Consider the following 14,213-nt stretch of genomic DNA (forward strand, 5'->3'; position numbering starts at 1 on the left):
AGATGCCGAACTCGTGTCCCGCTTGAGTTCCCCAGACGGCGGCAAACTAAGCAGTCTGTTGCGAGGGAACAGTTGACACTCCCAACAAGACACTCACAGGGACAGCTCACAATTTTCTTCTTCTCCAAGACCCATAGCAAAAAAAAGGTAAGTCTCCTCTCTTGTGGAAAATTAGGGCTAGCCAGCTTTGAAATGCACGCTGACTATTTCTGACATGTGTCTGAAGTCATTTTGAATGGTTGACTTGTGGTAGCTGGTACTTGTCGCGTTGGCTTTTATTCTCGAATTTCGAAAAGTCAAAAGAGAAGTCACGTACACCTGCCAAATACCAAAAATTATGTCTGTGTTTCCTTTCGCCTGCCCTTAAAACGTAAAATCGTACTTCGTGTTTTAAGCTGACTAAACCCAGGGAAGTTTTACGGAGAGCGTTGGTGCTTTATGTTGTCATGCTCTACTTGCCGTTTGAGTTAGAAATTTCAATTCATTCGTGGTGAGTTTAAAAGTCAAACGGACTAAATTAGCTCCAAATTACGTTTTCTCTTGGCAAATACTCATTTTCAAACTGTAGTACTAACTGTCATCTTACAAAAAGTCTTAGATGTCTTTAGATGCTTTTTTCACCTCTGCGTGCTTAAGTTTATTTGTTTGATGATGTTTGCTATAGCAACCGCTTGCACTTTGTTGATAAGCGCAAGAAAATTTTCTTTATGTGAGATTTTGAAATAGAATTGAAAAGGACAGCATAACAGAAAAAAAAGAGGGGTTTCATAATTACTTTGGATCAGTACATGACAGCCTAAGGGCAAACCGTATCGCGTCACATGTTTGGCATAGACCAGTGGATGAAGTCTATGCGTTAAATCCCCTGGAGGCGTGGCCGGGGCGACCAGTTTAACATACCGGGGATGCTCATAAGTCTCTTCCCAGCGCTTCTAGTTTTCCTCCTACAAATTTGGGTCACATTCTAATAAATGACTACACAGCTGACACGTACTGTACATCAGGACATTTGGCCTTTCCAGTGATGAAGTGTGTGGCACTTGTCCCATTCAGTTTTAATGGACAGACTCCATAACAGGTGCCACGCCAGGGTACAACAGTAATACGAGCCAGTCTAAAACAACAGGTGCTTTTTCTCTGACCCTCTTTAGCTTTGGGTAAAAGATAACACTCATTTGTTTGATCACTCTTAAGTACCAAACTAATCAGTTCACAAATCCAAATTCAGATCCTCTAAGTTCGTTCCCCTGGCCTTGGAAATTTCTCAGATATTTTTTGAAGACATTTTTCGTTAGTTTAAGTTGGAAGTCAGCAGGCTGTTTGTCATCAAATCTAGTTCCACATGGCACTTTTCAATCTCAAGAGGGAACAAAATACACAACATACATCAGGGCAAACAGAATGCATCTGGCTGTCCATTTGCTGATCCCTGACTGTATCCTGGGGTCCAATGAAATCCGTTGTTGTAGGAACAGGGCTCCAGTTTTAAAACTTTGAAGGAGAATAACTCAGGAAGGGGTTGATGGATCATCATGGTTTTGTTTTATGTAAACTACTGGTACTCAACAACTAATTTGCATTGTTAGAAAGTATTACATCATAACCACTCAAGATTCAACTCAAGAGTTGTAGAAATCCTGTTGCCGAGGTCGGTCAATAACCCTCCATTTCATTGTGCTCACTCTCTGCAGGACCAAACATGTCTGACAGGAAGGCCGTGATCAAGAATGCGGACATGTCCGAGGAGATGCAGCAGGACGCCGTGGACTGCGCCACCCAGGCGCTGGAGAAGTACAACATCGAGAAGGACATCGCCGCCTACATCAAGAAGGAGTTCGACAAGAAGTACAACCCCACCTGGCACTGCATCGTCGGCCGCAACTTCGGCAGCTACGTCACACACGAGACCAAGCACTTCATCTATTTCTACCTAGGCCAGGTGGCCGTTCTGCTCTTCAAGTCCGGATAGAGGGCTAGTCGCTGAGGGCGCCGCGAGGTGTGAGGGGTGATGGTACATTCGACACGTGGAGAATCAAGATGAGAACTGTGGGCTGTTCAGCTGTGCTGGCACTAGCTTCAATCAATCAATACTGTAGCCAGAACTCTGCATGAAGGCCCACTTACTACTAATCAGACTATCCTCAAATATAATTAGCCTTCTTTGAACAAATCACCTACTACCAGATCTTTCCAGCCACACATTCGACAGGATCATAGCAGAGAAGGATCACATCTTGCGGAGAAGAAGCAAAATATATTTATTTTCTGTTCTTATTCTTGTATTTTCCACTAAGTACTCTTGTTATATTCCTTGGCTATATGTATTGTTACAAGATGCTAGATTTGTCACTATGTAAACTTGAAAATACAAAATATATGTATATCAAGAAAACCTTCTGCTGTTGTCGTCACTCTAGTTTCAGTCAGTACAGCTGTATGTATGTAGTTGTCACTCTATCAAGTTCTAGTCAGTACGCTACACTTATAATACAAACACATTGCATAGACATCAAGTAACAGCTGTTTTAATAACCAATTGAAGTGATAAATAACTCTTTATGAATAGGAGATACTAGCCATTGATTGAAAAGCTTTCAGTAGATGACAACTCAGATCTTGAACCCACTGTGAATTGCAGCAACTCCAGAAGTCAAATTATCGTAGGACACCATCCGAAAACCTGCCTCTCGAATCATCTCCGCAAATTCCTCCTGAAAAAAAAAATCACACCTTCTATAAATCTTTTATTTGCGGGACATTTTAATTGTGTACGTCAGAATATTATTCCCATGCCAGAACATGATATTTCAATTTCTTAGAACTAGGTTGGCCATTTGCCAAGCTTGGGCCATTTATCAAATACCCTGGGTAGTGGTCAGGGGTGTACTTTGTAACAAAGTCAAAGCAGATGATGTACTTTAAGATCATTATATATTCTGACCGCCGAGCTTGTCCATCATCCACCCCAATATCAGATAGACTCCTGGGTGGGTTTCTATCGCTTTCTGGGCTGATTGTCTGCGTGATCGTACATGGCCAAACTTAATCGGTACACTAATGCAACCACACACAACCTGGACCATGTCGAACACGCAAGCAATTTAAAAACAGTGAAAAAGAAAATGCCGACTGCACCTAGAAAGTTTGCAAGGGAGGCTGACTATCTGAGGTGAATTCATCTTCAAGCAGATATGAGGATCGGGGCATTCTCAACATTAAGTACTCATGAAACACAGACTTAAAACACTAAGAATGCACCCGATCCTTACATCTGCTTGGACAACACTCTGGCAAACACAAAATGCCTAGCAGTCAAAAATCATTACAACCTTCCACCAAAAATCTGCTTGGAGATTAAGCTTTGGCAGTTGCAGAAGCCTTGCACTCATTACCATAGTTCCCCCCTACATCTGCTTGGAGATTACCTAAATCACCCAACATCTGCTTGAAGACTAAGCTTTGGCAGTTGCAGAAGCCTTGCACTCATTACCATAGTTCCCCCCTACATCTGCTTGGAGATTACCTAAATCACCCTGTCTATGCAAAGTTGAGAACACTGCTGGTCTGACCTGGTTGGGAAACTTCCTGATGCTCTCCACCAGGTACTGATAGGACTTCCAGTCTGATGCTATCAACTCTCCCAGGACCGGGATCACTTGGAACGAGTAGAGGTCATACACGCTGTGGGAACAACATTGATTAACTGTCAGGGCTGGTAGGGAAGTGTTCTTTTGAACATAACCGCTGCGATCAATATTCTAACTTCTACCACCACACCCACAAATAAAAGAACATAAAAGACAAGTCACCTCTAATTAAGAAATCATTTTCCTATAGACCGATCCCAAAGTCCCACCCACGTCTGTCAAGGGATGGCGATGAAAAATTAAATATGTAAATGAAGCCACTCTCCCATTGGCTGAACCACTAATTGCCATGCTGTCATTGGTTGGGCTGTTAATTGTGATTGACAGTCAGGATCGGATTGGTGTATTGTGAAGGACTAGCCTGACAACAGTGCTACTGTAGCTAACAAAAGCTAACAATGGTGGCATACAGGCTAGACATGGACACAATTTTTAAGCAATATGTTTCAACTTGACATTGGATGTACGTAAAGATTGATACTGTATATCATTTGAAAGACCCTTTCTTCTATATTATAGTATCTCTTATGGCTACATTGTAAAAGAATAAAGGATTAAATATAATATTTTATTTTGTCTACAAAGGAAACAGGGCTATCAGAGATGGCAGACTCACCTCCTTGACATATGGGACAAAAACATAGTTAGACACTCCAACAACAATACTGCACATTCTTGGGGGTGAAGTACATTGTAGAAAGAGGGGAACAAGGGTGCTGCGTCCCCATGCTCTAAACCATGTGTCCCCTTAAGCAGGGGAGCAGATTCTCTGACAAGCAAAAAATTCCCTCCAGACTACACGGTCCCTATAATCATATAGGCCTTAGAATTCCCTATTTTAACCTAAAATTCTCTGAAACTCCACAACGTGGAAGGGAAAAAATGCAGCCCCCCTGTTTCGTCACTCAACTCCTTCACACCCCAATGCAGATTTTTCTAGAGAAACTCCCGATGTAAATATAATCTCCCTGTGAGAAGTAGTAACTGCTGACCTGCTGATGAGAGGGTTGGACACCTGACTGAACTCCAGACACAGAAACCTGCCTCCTGGTGTCAGCACTCTGTAGGCTTCACATAATGCCTGGGGACAGAAACAGAGCAGGATAAAAGGTGAAGGTATAGTTGCATAGCCTTTTTGAGGTCGTAGGGGCAGTGGGTTTTTATCCACTGTGTCTCTTGTATTTACTAGCTCTTGTTGCTGGAGATGTGAACATTGGAAACAGCATTGCTAACCCAAGAAAAAGAAGTGAAGTTAATTGATAGAAAGGCAATCCTAAGTAAAACTTTTTTTCAGGGATAACATGATGTGACTTTACCTTGTCTATGTGTGTAACGTTCCTGATGCCGAATGCGATGGTGTAGGCATCTACAGAGTTATCAGGGAAGGGCAGCTCCTCTGCATTACCCGTCACCCATACAACATCTATACAGGACCAAATGCAAACACAAAGAGAATTCAAATCAATGTCTCTTAATGTCTCATGATCTTAAAACTCCAAAGAAATTTCAATGTGGATTATAAGAATTATGCAATCCTTATTTGCAATGTTGAACTAGTAAGATACTTGCATGTTACATGTATGATAGCTAATGGAGGACATAAAGTATCCAAAGTATCCAAAGTAATGTACACTCTAATACATGTATCAGCTTAACTTTCTCCCAGCTGAGATTGCCTCTGGTCATGGACCCAACTGTATTGTGTATGTGGTAGCATAATAGTGAAGATCAATTCTTCAACTTTCAAGTCTTGAGAATTATACAGTAAAGTAACAATCACATGTACATGTAAGATTGTCTTACCATCTTCTAATTCCAACTTCTTGGCCCTTTCCTTCCCTACTTCTAACATGGACTGGTTTATGTCACAAACAATCACTTTTGAGTCTTTTTTCTCATCTGTGTCTGACGTGTCTGCTCGCTGCTCGGTGTTTAGATAGTCCTCAGCGGAGGGAAACTCCGGGGTGCTCGCCGGTTCATCTGTTTCCAGCGGGTTCAGTCTGAACTCTGCTCCTGGGGTCGCCTTTCTCTGCTGCTGTTCCTTCTCTTTTACCCAGTTGATAAATCTAAAAGCTATGTCACCTGTAATCAAATACAGTATGATACCATGTCATGTATAAAGTGTAGATGTTTGGAAATGACAATCAGCTAAGTTAATCTTTTTTGTTTGTCTCAGGCAATAAGATACACAATGCAAAAGTTAACTGGATAATTAGGTTTGTAAAGCATCCAGTTGCTTGAGTAACTTTTCTTGTATACTACATGTAGTAAGCTAAATCCAAGAGATGTCCCCAGCCTGTAGCTCAACTGGTAGCAGTCTCACACAGTTGAGCTTCTGGCCATGGTTCCAATCAGTTGCTAACTGGGAGACCCTGCTTCAAGTCATGGGTCAGGACATCTTGGTTGGGGCTGCATCTGTCTTTCGGAAGGGATCTAAAATGGGGGCCCCATGTCTGAGGAGCACTGCTTCAAGCATGTTAAGCTTAAGGGGGCACCCCCTAGTTTATTTGGGTCTCAATTCGAGTTTGAAAACCCTCAAGTCTAGCGACCGTCTCTTCCAGCAAATACTTCTGAGCCAAAACAACTTCAACCTCTGTAATTTTAGTAAATATAAGAGGGAAAAAGTACTTTTCCGTCAAAAATGAGGCGCAAAGTTGGGCATTTTCCCGTGGAACTAAACACATCACAAAATTTGTTGACACGAAAATAACTGTTAGTGTCAGAACGAGAAAACTCCAAGGTACAGTAGAAGCCACTTAATTGCACCTCGGATAAACGCACATTCCATTTAACTGCACCGAATCCCAAAATCCCAAACCGGTTCCCATTCACTGCATTGTTAGTGACTCCGCATATCTGCACCGCGCATGGTCACCAATGCCGGATAACTGCACCAAAATGTTTCAAAAATCCTCGACAAGTTAACTGAAAAGGTGCACTAAAATCGGCAAACGCGGTACAAATGAGCCGATAAGAGCCTATGTAGAGGCACAATACCGCCAATATGTCTAAAATTATTTTCACTTACAAAGGAAGGTGGTCTCCATTGACAATCATGTTGATAGCGATCGTATGGGAGATTCTCGGCGGGTCACGGGGCGTGTCGTCAGCATAAAGAGACGCACGCCTGCCAAAGGCGGTATTGCGTTTTGGCAGACAGCATGCTGTACTCAATAAAGATTGGTCTCTACCTGTACACTGTCTTATTACTGTGAATGTATTTAAGTTCGCGGGGATTTGATTTCGCGTTAAGGATGACATGGGGTGTTGTCGGCGGTTTTAGGTTCGCGGCAGCGCTATATTCACATACTGCTGCTGGCGCTCACTGATTTCACTCACTGTGTCCTGAGACGTCTTTCCTGAGAATTTGAAACTTACTTTTTTAATACATAAACGTGGCCCAAACAAGAGGTGGAATCGACGGTGTTACCGCACTGTAACTGTATAACGAAAGCTTTCTAACATCTAAATGCGTACTAACAAGTTCATATGCATATTGAGGTTTATAAACTATTCAGCTCCTGTCTGATACAGTGCACTACCGGTCCAGCGGGGCAATTTCGCATAATTGCACCAGCCGGATAATTGCACCAAATACGCTGGCAAATGGGGTGTGCAGTTAAGCGGATTTCACTGTATAATCAAGCCCATTATAAAGAAAATCCTACCACTGAGATTTTCACAATAACCCGACACGCGAGGTAATGCAACATGGCCAAAAGAACGCAACAAAGGTCAATCTGGGTCAAAGGGGCAGTTTACCTTCAACGCGAATGGATATGCGGAAGTAAGGCTCGGATCGAAACGCAATTTCCACCCAAAACACACCAATTCATATGCTTTTCAGCTATATTAGTATTTAATGTCAGTTCGAAGCACATTTTGAAAAATGTGAACTCAAACCCAGACCCTCGAAACCCTTTCGTCCCTTTTTTGTCACGGACTACCGCGGACCCCTGTCGCGGAAGAACTGGTGCGTGCACCGTTAAAGGGGAAGGGCTAGCAACCCCTCCCTGTAAAAATAAAGCCTGTTACTAAAACAGTAAGGAAACTTGCTACCCTATGTGCCACTAGGCACTACTGGTGAACAACAACAAGCTAAATCCAAACATATATAGATAGATTATCCTACCTGTTCCCCCTGCCACATCCAGTAACCTGGTGCCGGGTAGTGGGTCTAACACCTGCATGAACCGGTCCTTCCACAGCCGATGTACACCCAGGCTCATCGCATCGTTCATCACGTCATACTTGGACGCCACATTGGAAAACACCTCATGAACTGCCAACACAAAAATATATATACCTATACTGGACTATGCATGTACTTTTTCAGCGTTTGTTTTTTTGTGGCAGGAGGGAAAAAGGGGGTTTCGTAGTGTCGGATGTTTGTGGTTGAACAATTCTGTAGTATAGTAGAATTACTCTCCAAGCAGAGGAGTGGTTCCGGCTGGTTTTTGACGTCTTTTAGGCGTTTTTGTTGGGCTTTCTACTTTTTCATGTTTTTTTGTCTCTATGGTTTATAGAGAAAAAAAAAAACATATGACAAAGTAGAAAGCCCGACAAAAACACTTAAAAACACGTCAAAAACCAGCCAGAACAACTCCTCTGTTTGGAGAGTATAGTAGAATTACAATACAAAACACAGATTTGCGGTGTTATTACTTCATGGCGAAAACCGAGAGGATAAAACTGCTGCAAACATTCACTACTAATGTTACTTTGTCTCTATCTTTCTTTGTATAGATCTAAGCAGCTTTCCAAAATATTGTTATAACTTATATGAAAATTGAAGGTGGAACAATTCAAAACAACCAGCATCCTCTTATACATCCTCTTCATGAATATCATCCTTACCAACATCATCACCATCTACATCATCACCATCTACATCATCACAATCTACCTCTGACTCATCACCATCTTCATCATCATCACCATCTACATCTTCTGTATTCTTCATCATCACCATTCAACAGAATCCCATGACATTGATTTATGAAGACATAATATTAACCAAAGCATGAATTTGTTCTAGCAGCAGCAGCAAATCCTTAGCTACAATCAATTAATCAATAACACATTAATTATAATTCTTACATAATAAAATCAAGAACACATGTATGCTCTAAAAAAAATCAACGCAATTGAAGGACAAACCTTTTCCTGTTTTCTCACTTTCATTAATGGATTCGAAGCCGAAATGAGTTGATCTCTCGGTGCTTTCTTTTTTATCGCTTTCATCTGACGATGTTTGTTCACTGAGATTTCTTCTAGACACGATAATTCTGTTCGAACATCGACAAACACGACCAAGATGGACAGAAACTCTCCGTAAGGCGGCCATGTTTCTGGTTATATATGTCAAAAGGTCAACAGAGTAGTTCATTTTATATTTAGAGGGATTAAAATATCCTATGAGCATTCACCGTATATATAATGGACTATAAAACTTTGATAAAAGGGACTATTCATAATGTTGAATATCTGCAAGTATCTTTAATGTATAAATGCACAGGGATTTAGTGTTCGAAAATCAATTTTTACTTCATAATGTTACCCCTATTTACCAGTGGACTATCCCTACCCTTGTGACCGTCTGCCAAAAATGGCGGAAGAGGCCGCATCACATACAAATGCCACACGATTCGCTCACTTTAAACCATTTCCTTCCCCATAAAACCCTAAACAACGACATGTGAAAGGTGTTACGGGAATCGTGGATCTCTAAAATGTCTTCCGATTCTCCCGCGAAGCTCAGATCGTCGCGAACGCGGCGCGCGAAGATGGTCCTGTCGTCTGAACTCATGACCGCCGATGGTGAGGACGACATCACGTCAAAGTTACGGAGAGAAACCGGCTCGCCGATCAAACAGGTAACTACCTTTGTCATCTCTTTAAAACACCACATTATCTCTATTTCGTTATGGATGAGAAAAAATCTCCCTATTAAACTTTAAAGTTATAGTTTCAACAACAATGTCCGATCAGCTGTTGTTTGTATTTGTTGTTGTCTTGCGCAATCATTTTTGACCCAGTTGGTTTTAAAGCGTAGTCCGTGGCACTGTTAGAGTTTTCCGAAAAATTCGTTTCATGATCGAGCAAAGATCTTCAAGTTGAGATCAGTTTTGATTGAATCAAGTAGGATTCTTTTTAGAACTCGCTTCCTTGATAGAATGTATTATTTTATTTGATTGTTATGTCACAGTTGGGGCGTGTCAGTCGTTGGGTGGGGAACAAATCATGCCTATTATTTGTCATTGGTTTGTTTGTAGTTCCCGAATAGGTGTCAACAATCCAACCATAGATACATACGAATTCACTGTCTGGGAACTCGTGATAAATTATTCATTGTTCCATTCTCACCACAGTTCAAAGTATCATGACCTTCTCTGTTGTAGGACAATGAATTTAACGACCTGTTTTCCGACAAATAGTGTTATGCAAAATGGTTGCATTTCAAACATAGGAAAATAGTTAATTATTTTCCCTATATGTAATCTAATCATGGATACTCAGCATGCTGTTTACGTTGTTCATTTGTTATTCAAGTATTGAGTGGTTGAATAATAACATTTGTATATGGGATAAGATCCTCATTGATTTAAATCAATTATGGCTAGATTGATCAGTTTAAAAGCCCATTTTTCACACCTACTAGGTGATAATCTCATGAATTCTATTTACCCCTGTAAGGATAAATCCTTAACCAATTTGCTCATGTATTTCTTTGGCATGTTTTGTTGATCTTTTAGATTGACCTGATGTGATATTGTTTGTCTTTAGGACAAATATATAAGTTGTATTTGCCAATTTAGAAAGGCACTTACTAGTAGAACTCTAGCAGAGAGGTGCAACAACAGGCCAACGTCATTCATCATACATTTTGATGTTGAAAATTGATCTTGCTGTAAGATCTCATCTTTTAAACTTTATGACTTGCCTCTAGTTTTCTTCGTCTGTTTGGTCCTCTTTTTTTATTGTACATTTAGCTAATATTTCTTCCTGATTCCTAAAAGGGTGCACAAAAACACCACAGGTGTACATTTTCATCATCTATATTTCTGTGGGTTAATATTTTTACAGATAGAGACAGAGGCAGCCGTCATCACTTTCTCTATGGGCCAGCAGGACGGAGAATCATCTGATGAAGAGAACCCAACATTTGCTTCATCACCCGTGTTGCAGAGTATTTCTCCATCCAGCAAGGCTCTCGGGGACATCTGTGAAGAGAATGGGATATCCAGTAGTCAGGAGATGTCTGGGACTATAGAAAATGGTGCGGATAGAAGAGAAGAAGACCCTGACAGTGTGACACATGAATCTTCTCCAAACCCTTTTATGTCAGAGGTTTCAGAACAGCAAAAACCTGCAAGACACAGCGACATGCTTGTCGTCCGTCCAAAGGAGAGGAGGGTCGTTGCGGGCAGTCCCGTGGACAGCGGGATCTCAGATGGGGTGTTGTCAATGGACGCGGCGCAGGTAGAGGGTTCTGGGAGGTTCAACCCGTTCGACCGCGACATTGTCATTGACGAAGACAGGTTCGCCAACACCCCTCCGGAAAACTCTCCTGTCGCGAAAGAATTCCGAGCCAACAGCGGCAGTTCAGGGTCTCACGGCCTCACGTCGAAATCCGACAGAACGTCATCCAAGTCGAGCGATGACAGCGAGTCCTGGCCGGAATCGTGCACCACACACGACACCGACATTGACGAAGAGTTGGCGAACGCCGCATTGGGTCTGACCGAGGATCACTTCTCCCGACCCGACGGCTACTTTGGTATGTCCAGGGTGGAAGAACTGGAACAAGCCATCGAGAACTGCAAGGATCTGATCTTAGAAGAGCCTCCGCACAGTGACAGGCGACGAAGTCTCATCAGGAAGATCACACAGCTGCGGCTGAATCTGGTAGAAATCGAAGACAGCAAAATCGATGAGGAGCCCAACATAAAGGTCATCCTGGGACACAAGTTTAAGAAGAGGCAGGGGAAGAGTGTGAAGTACAGCTGTGAACAGTGCAATAACCTGATCTGGGGCATGCTGCAGTCGTGGTACGGGTGTAAGGGGTGCGGGTGCCACTGCCACGGCAAGTGTATGAACCAGCTGACCAGGGTGTGTGCAGGCACCAAGCTGGGTACATCACAGCTCATCCTGCAGATCTGTCCTGAGGTCGGCATCTCCAGGCAGAAGTACAGGTGGGTTAGCTTCGTTATTTATTGCTGTTGTAGCTGAGTTATTGCTGTTGCTGTTGGTACATGCAACATTTCAGGTATCCGATTATCATTGTTAACTATCTAAATTTGAAACTAACTTTCCAATAGCCTGGTCTCTTATGCTGTGGACCTGGCATTCAATTTCCTAATGGAAATAGATATTAATGTAATTAAATCTGAGCAATAGACAAGTCCAATAACAAAGTCTGACAAATTGATATATCGATCAGTGCAAACTGAAGTAAGTACAGATTCTGAACTTCAAACCACTGAGCATTGTACAATGGCTTTGCTGCATAAATAGAGTAAAACGTTATAGTCTAGTGCCAGTAGCTAGTGGCGCACAGATTCATTCAAAGAATTGTAATACAATAGCTAAACAACTTCATTGCTTCTCTTCCAGATGTGGCGACTGCAGAGCCCAGTTGTTCCCTGACAGCGAGATGCGACAGTGCGACTACACGGGCCAGTACTACTGCACGTCCTGTCACTGGAATGACACGGCCGTCATCCCCGCCCGCGTCCTGCACAACTGGGACTTCCAGCCTTGCAAGGTGGGAGAACCATCCGAGAATCAACATAAATGTGATGGGTCCATCTGTATATACATTTTGTATGTCAGGGACACTTGGACTAGTATTAGTCTTAAAGTATGGTAAAAGTGCTCTGAATAAAAGTTGAACTGATTTCCAACACTAAAGATTGGAAAGGTTGTAAGGCCCTGATGTAGATGGCTTCTTTTATTCCTCATGAAAAAAAGTCAGGTTGATCAATCGAAAATGTTGGTTTCTTGTTTCTCTATGCTAAGGTTAGATACGTACTTTTTTTGTTCGTCTTCAAGCTTGTTTCTCATTTTATGCATTACGCCAGGTTGCGCGTCAGTCAAAGCAGTACCTCCAGCTGGTGTACTACAAGCCGCTGCTGAACCCGCAGGAGTCCAACCCCCAGCTGTTCAGCCGTGTGGAGGAGCTGGACCACGTCAGGAAGCTGCGCAGGGAGGTCCTCATCATGAAGAACTACTTCGTCTCCTGTCGGGTCGCGCTCGAGGCCAAACTCCTCCTCAAGCTCAAGACCAGGCAGCACTTTGTGGAGTCCTCCGACATGTACTCTTTGCATGACTTGTGTGAGACCGAGAGCGGGAATCTTCTGGATGAATTGACGGACATCCACGTGGGCTATGCACATCACATCAAGTTTGACTGCGCGACCTGTCAGGGCAAGGGGTTCATTTGCGAGCTGTGCGAGGACTCGGATGTGCTGTTCCCGTTCGATGTCAGCGTGCACATGTGCGAGAAGTGTTCTACGGTGTACCACAGGGACTGCTTCCCTGCGGAGAAGGACTCGTGTCCAAAGTGTCGACGGATTTCACAAAGAACTGTTTGAAAATTTTTACTGATAGCATGCAATTATGTGATGACCTGTGTAATATGTAAATTCATGAGGAAAATGGAATTGGCTTATCAATGCCACTATGCCAGTTTTTTAGATATTTTGCCATCTTCTTTTTCTTTTAATTTCAATGTTTAATTTCAATGTTGTCCCATTTCAGCCTTTCATTTCCATGCAAATACCTCTGCATTTAAGAAACAAACAAGCAAATAAACAAATGCTGAATGAAATGCAAACCCCTCAGTGGAAATGAGGAACATGTTGCACATTAAGAATTGAGGACTTGGTACCAGATATGTAATCTCCAAGTAGATCTTTATGGGGGCAAGATCGCATCAGCCAGCTAGAATCTCCAGTTAGCCCCCAATTTTTCCCCCAAAGAGATTTGCTTGGAGATGACCACATATGGTGTAATCTAGCTTACCATCCTGGTTGTATACCAGAAGTGTCGCTGAGACAGACCTGTTGCACTATAAACATGTTTATCATGTGTTATTACATGGAAAAGAAGTTAAGTACAGCGGGAGTTTGTTTTATATACCTATGGAAATAATTATTGATGTAAAATGTGGAACGAAACTTACATTACTTTTGATTTGCTTTGATTTTAGAGAAGAAATTTTATAATCGTGAAAGATATAATGCACATGCTGGCCCAGTGTGTTGAATTTTTATAGTAAGTGCTCACAATGTTTGCCAAGAGGAAGGCCAGAAATAAAAATTGAATTCTTTATATATTGTATGGAAGACTGACTGAAGAAAACCTTTGTTGTGTTAAATGATTGTACAACTCTGAATAAATTTTTATGAGATCTCAAGAATGAATGTTTGCCTAGTACCTAAAACTGGTCAGAGGTGATAACAATTTGATCGTTAGGTCTACAAAAACTGTTGTAGAAAAGCAAAACGTAAACATCAATAGCTTGCACTATTGCTATTGTGAAGTGTATACCTTTACTGTATT

General features: G+C 42.0%; 3 protein-coding genes across 4 annotated transcripts; 2 read left to right on the forward strand and 1 right to left on the reverse strand.

Moving 5' to 3' along the window:
• The first annotated feature begins 32 nt into the window (after positions 1-32).
• LOC136438994 (dynein light chain 1, cytoplasmic) lies at positions 33-2,392 on the forward strand. Its single transcript, XM_066434080.1, has 2 exons — positions 33-147; positions 1,692-2,392. Exon 2 carries the CDS (start codon positions 1,700-1,702, stop codon positions 1,967-1,969), a length of 270 nt encoding a protein of 89 aa, XP_066290177.1. The 5' UTR covers positions 33-147; positions 1,692-1,699; the 3' UTR covers positions 1,970-2,392.
• LOC136438877 (ubiquinone/menaquinone biosynthesis C-methyltransferase UbiE-like) lies at positions 2,235-9,027 on the reverse strand. The gene is made up of 7 exons (XM_066433900.1): positions 8,808-9,027; positions 7,780-7,929; positions 5,451-5,729; positions 4,964-5,070; positions 4,640-4,728; positions 3,570-3,681; positions 2,235-2,711 (listed from the first exon to the last, which is right to left on the reverse strand). The coding sequence occupies exons 1-7, from the start codon at positions 8,992-8,994 to the stop codon at positions 2,610-2,612; spliced, it is 1,026 nt and encodes a 341-aa protein (XP_066289997.1). The 5' UTR covers positions 8,995-9,027; the 3' UTR covers positions 2,235-2,609.
• Positions 9,028-9,212: 185 nt separating this feature from the next.
• On the forward strand, positions 9,213-14,070 carry LOC136438864 (differentially expressed in FDCP 8 homolog B-like). Of its 2 annotated transcripts, none has more exons than XM_066433881.1 (4): positions 9,213-9,523; positions 10,734-11,842; positions 12,264-12,414; positions 12,731-14,070. In XM_066433881.1, exons 1-4 carry the CDS (start codon positions 9,380-9,382, stop codon positions 13,241-13,243), a joined length of 1,917 nt encoding a protein of 638 aa, XP_066289978.1. In that variant the 5' UTR covers positions 9,213-9,379; the 3' UTR covers positions 13,244-14,070. The 2 variants fall into 2 exon arrangements, with proteins under 2 accessions (XP_066289978.1, XP_066289985.1); XM_066433888.1 differs by lacking the exon at positions 9,213-9,523 and adding an exon at positions 10,438-10,557.
• The last annotated feature ends 143 nt before the right edge of the window (positions 14,071-14,213 follow it).

The sequence above is a fragment of the Branchiostoma lanceolatum genome, chromosome 1, assembly GCF_035083965.1.
Source record: "Branchiostoma lanceolatum isolate klBraLanc5 chromosome 1, klBraLanc5.hap2, whole genome shotgun sequence".
Lineage (NCBI taxonomy): Eukaryota > Metazoa > Chordata > Leptocardii > Amphioxiformes > Branchiostomatidae > Branchiostoma > Branchiostoma lanceolatum.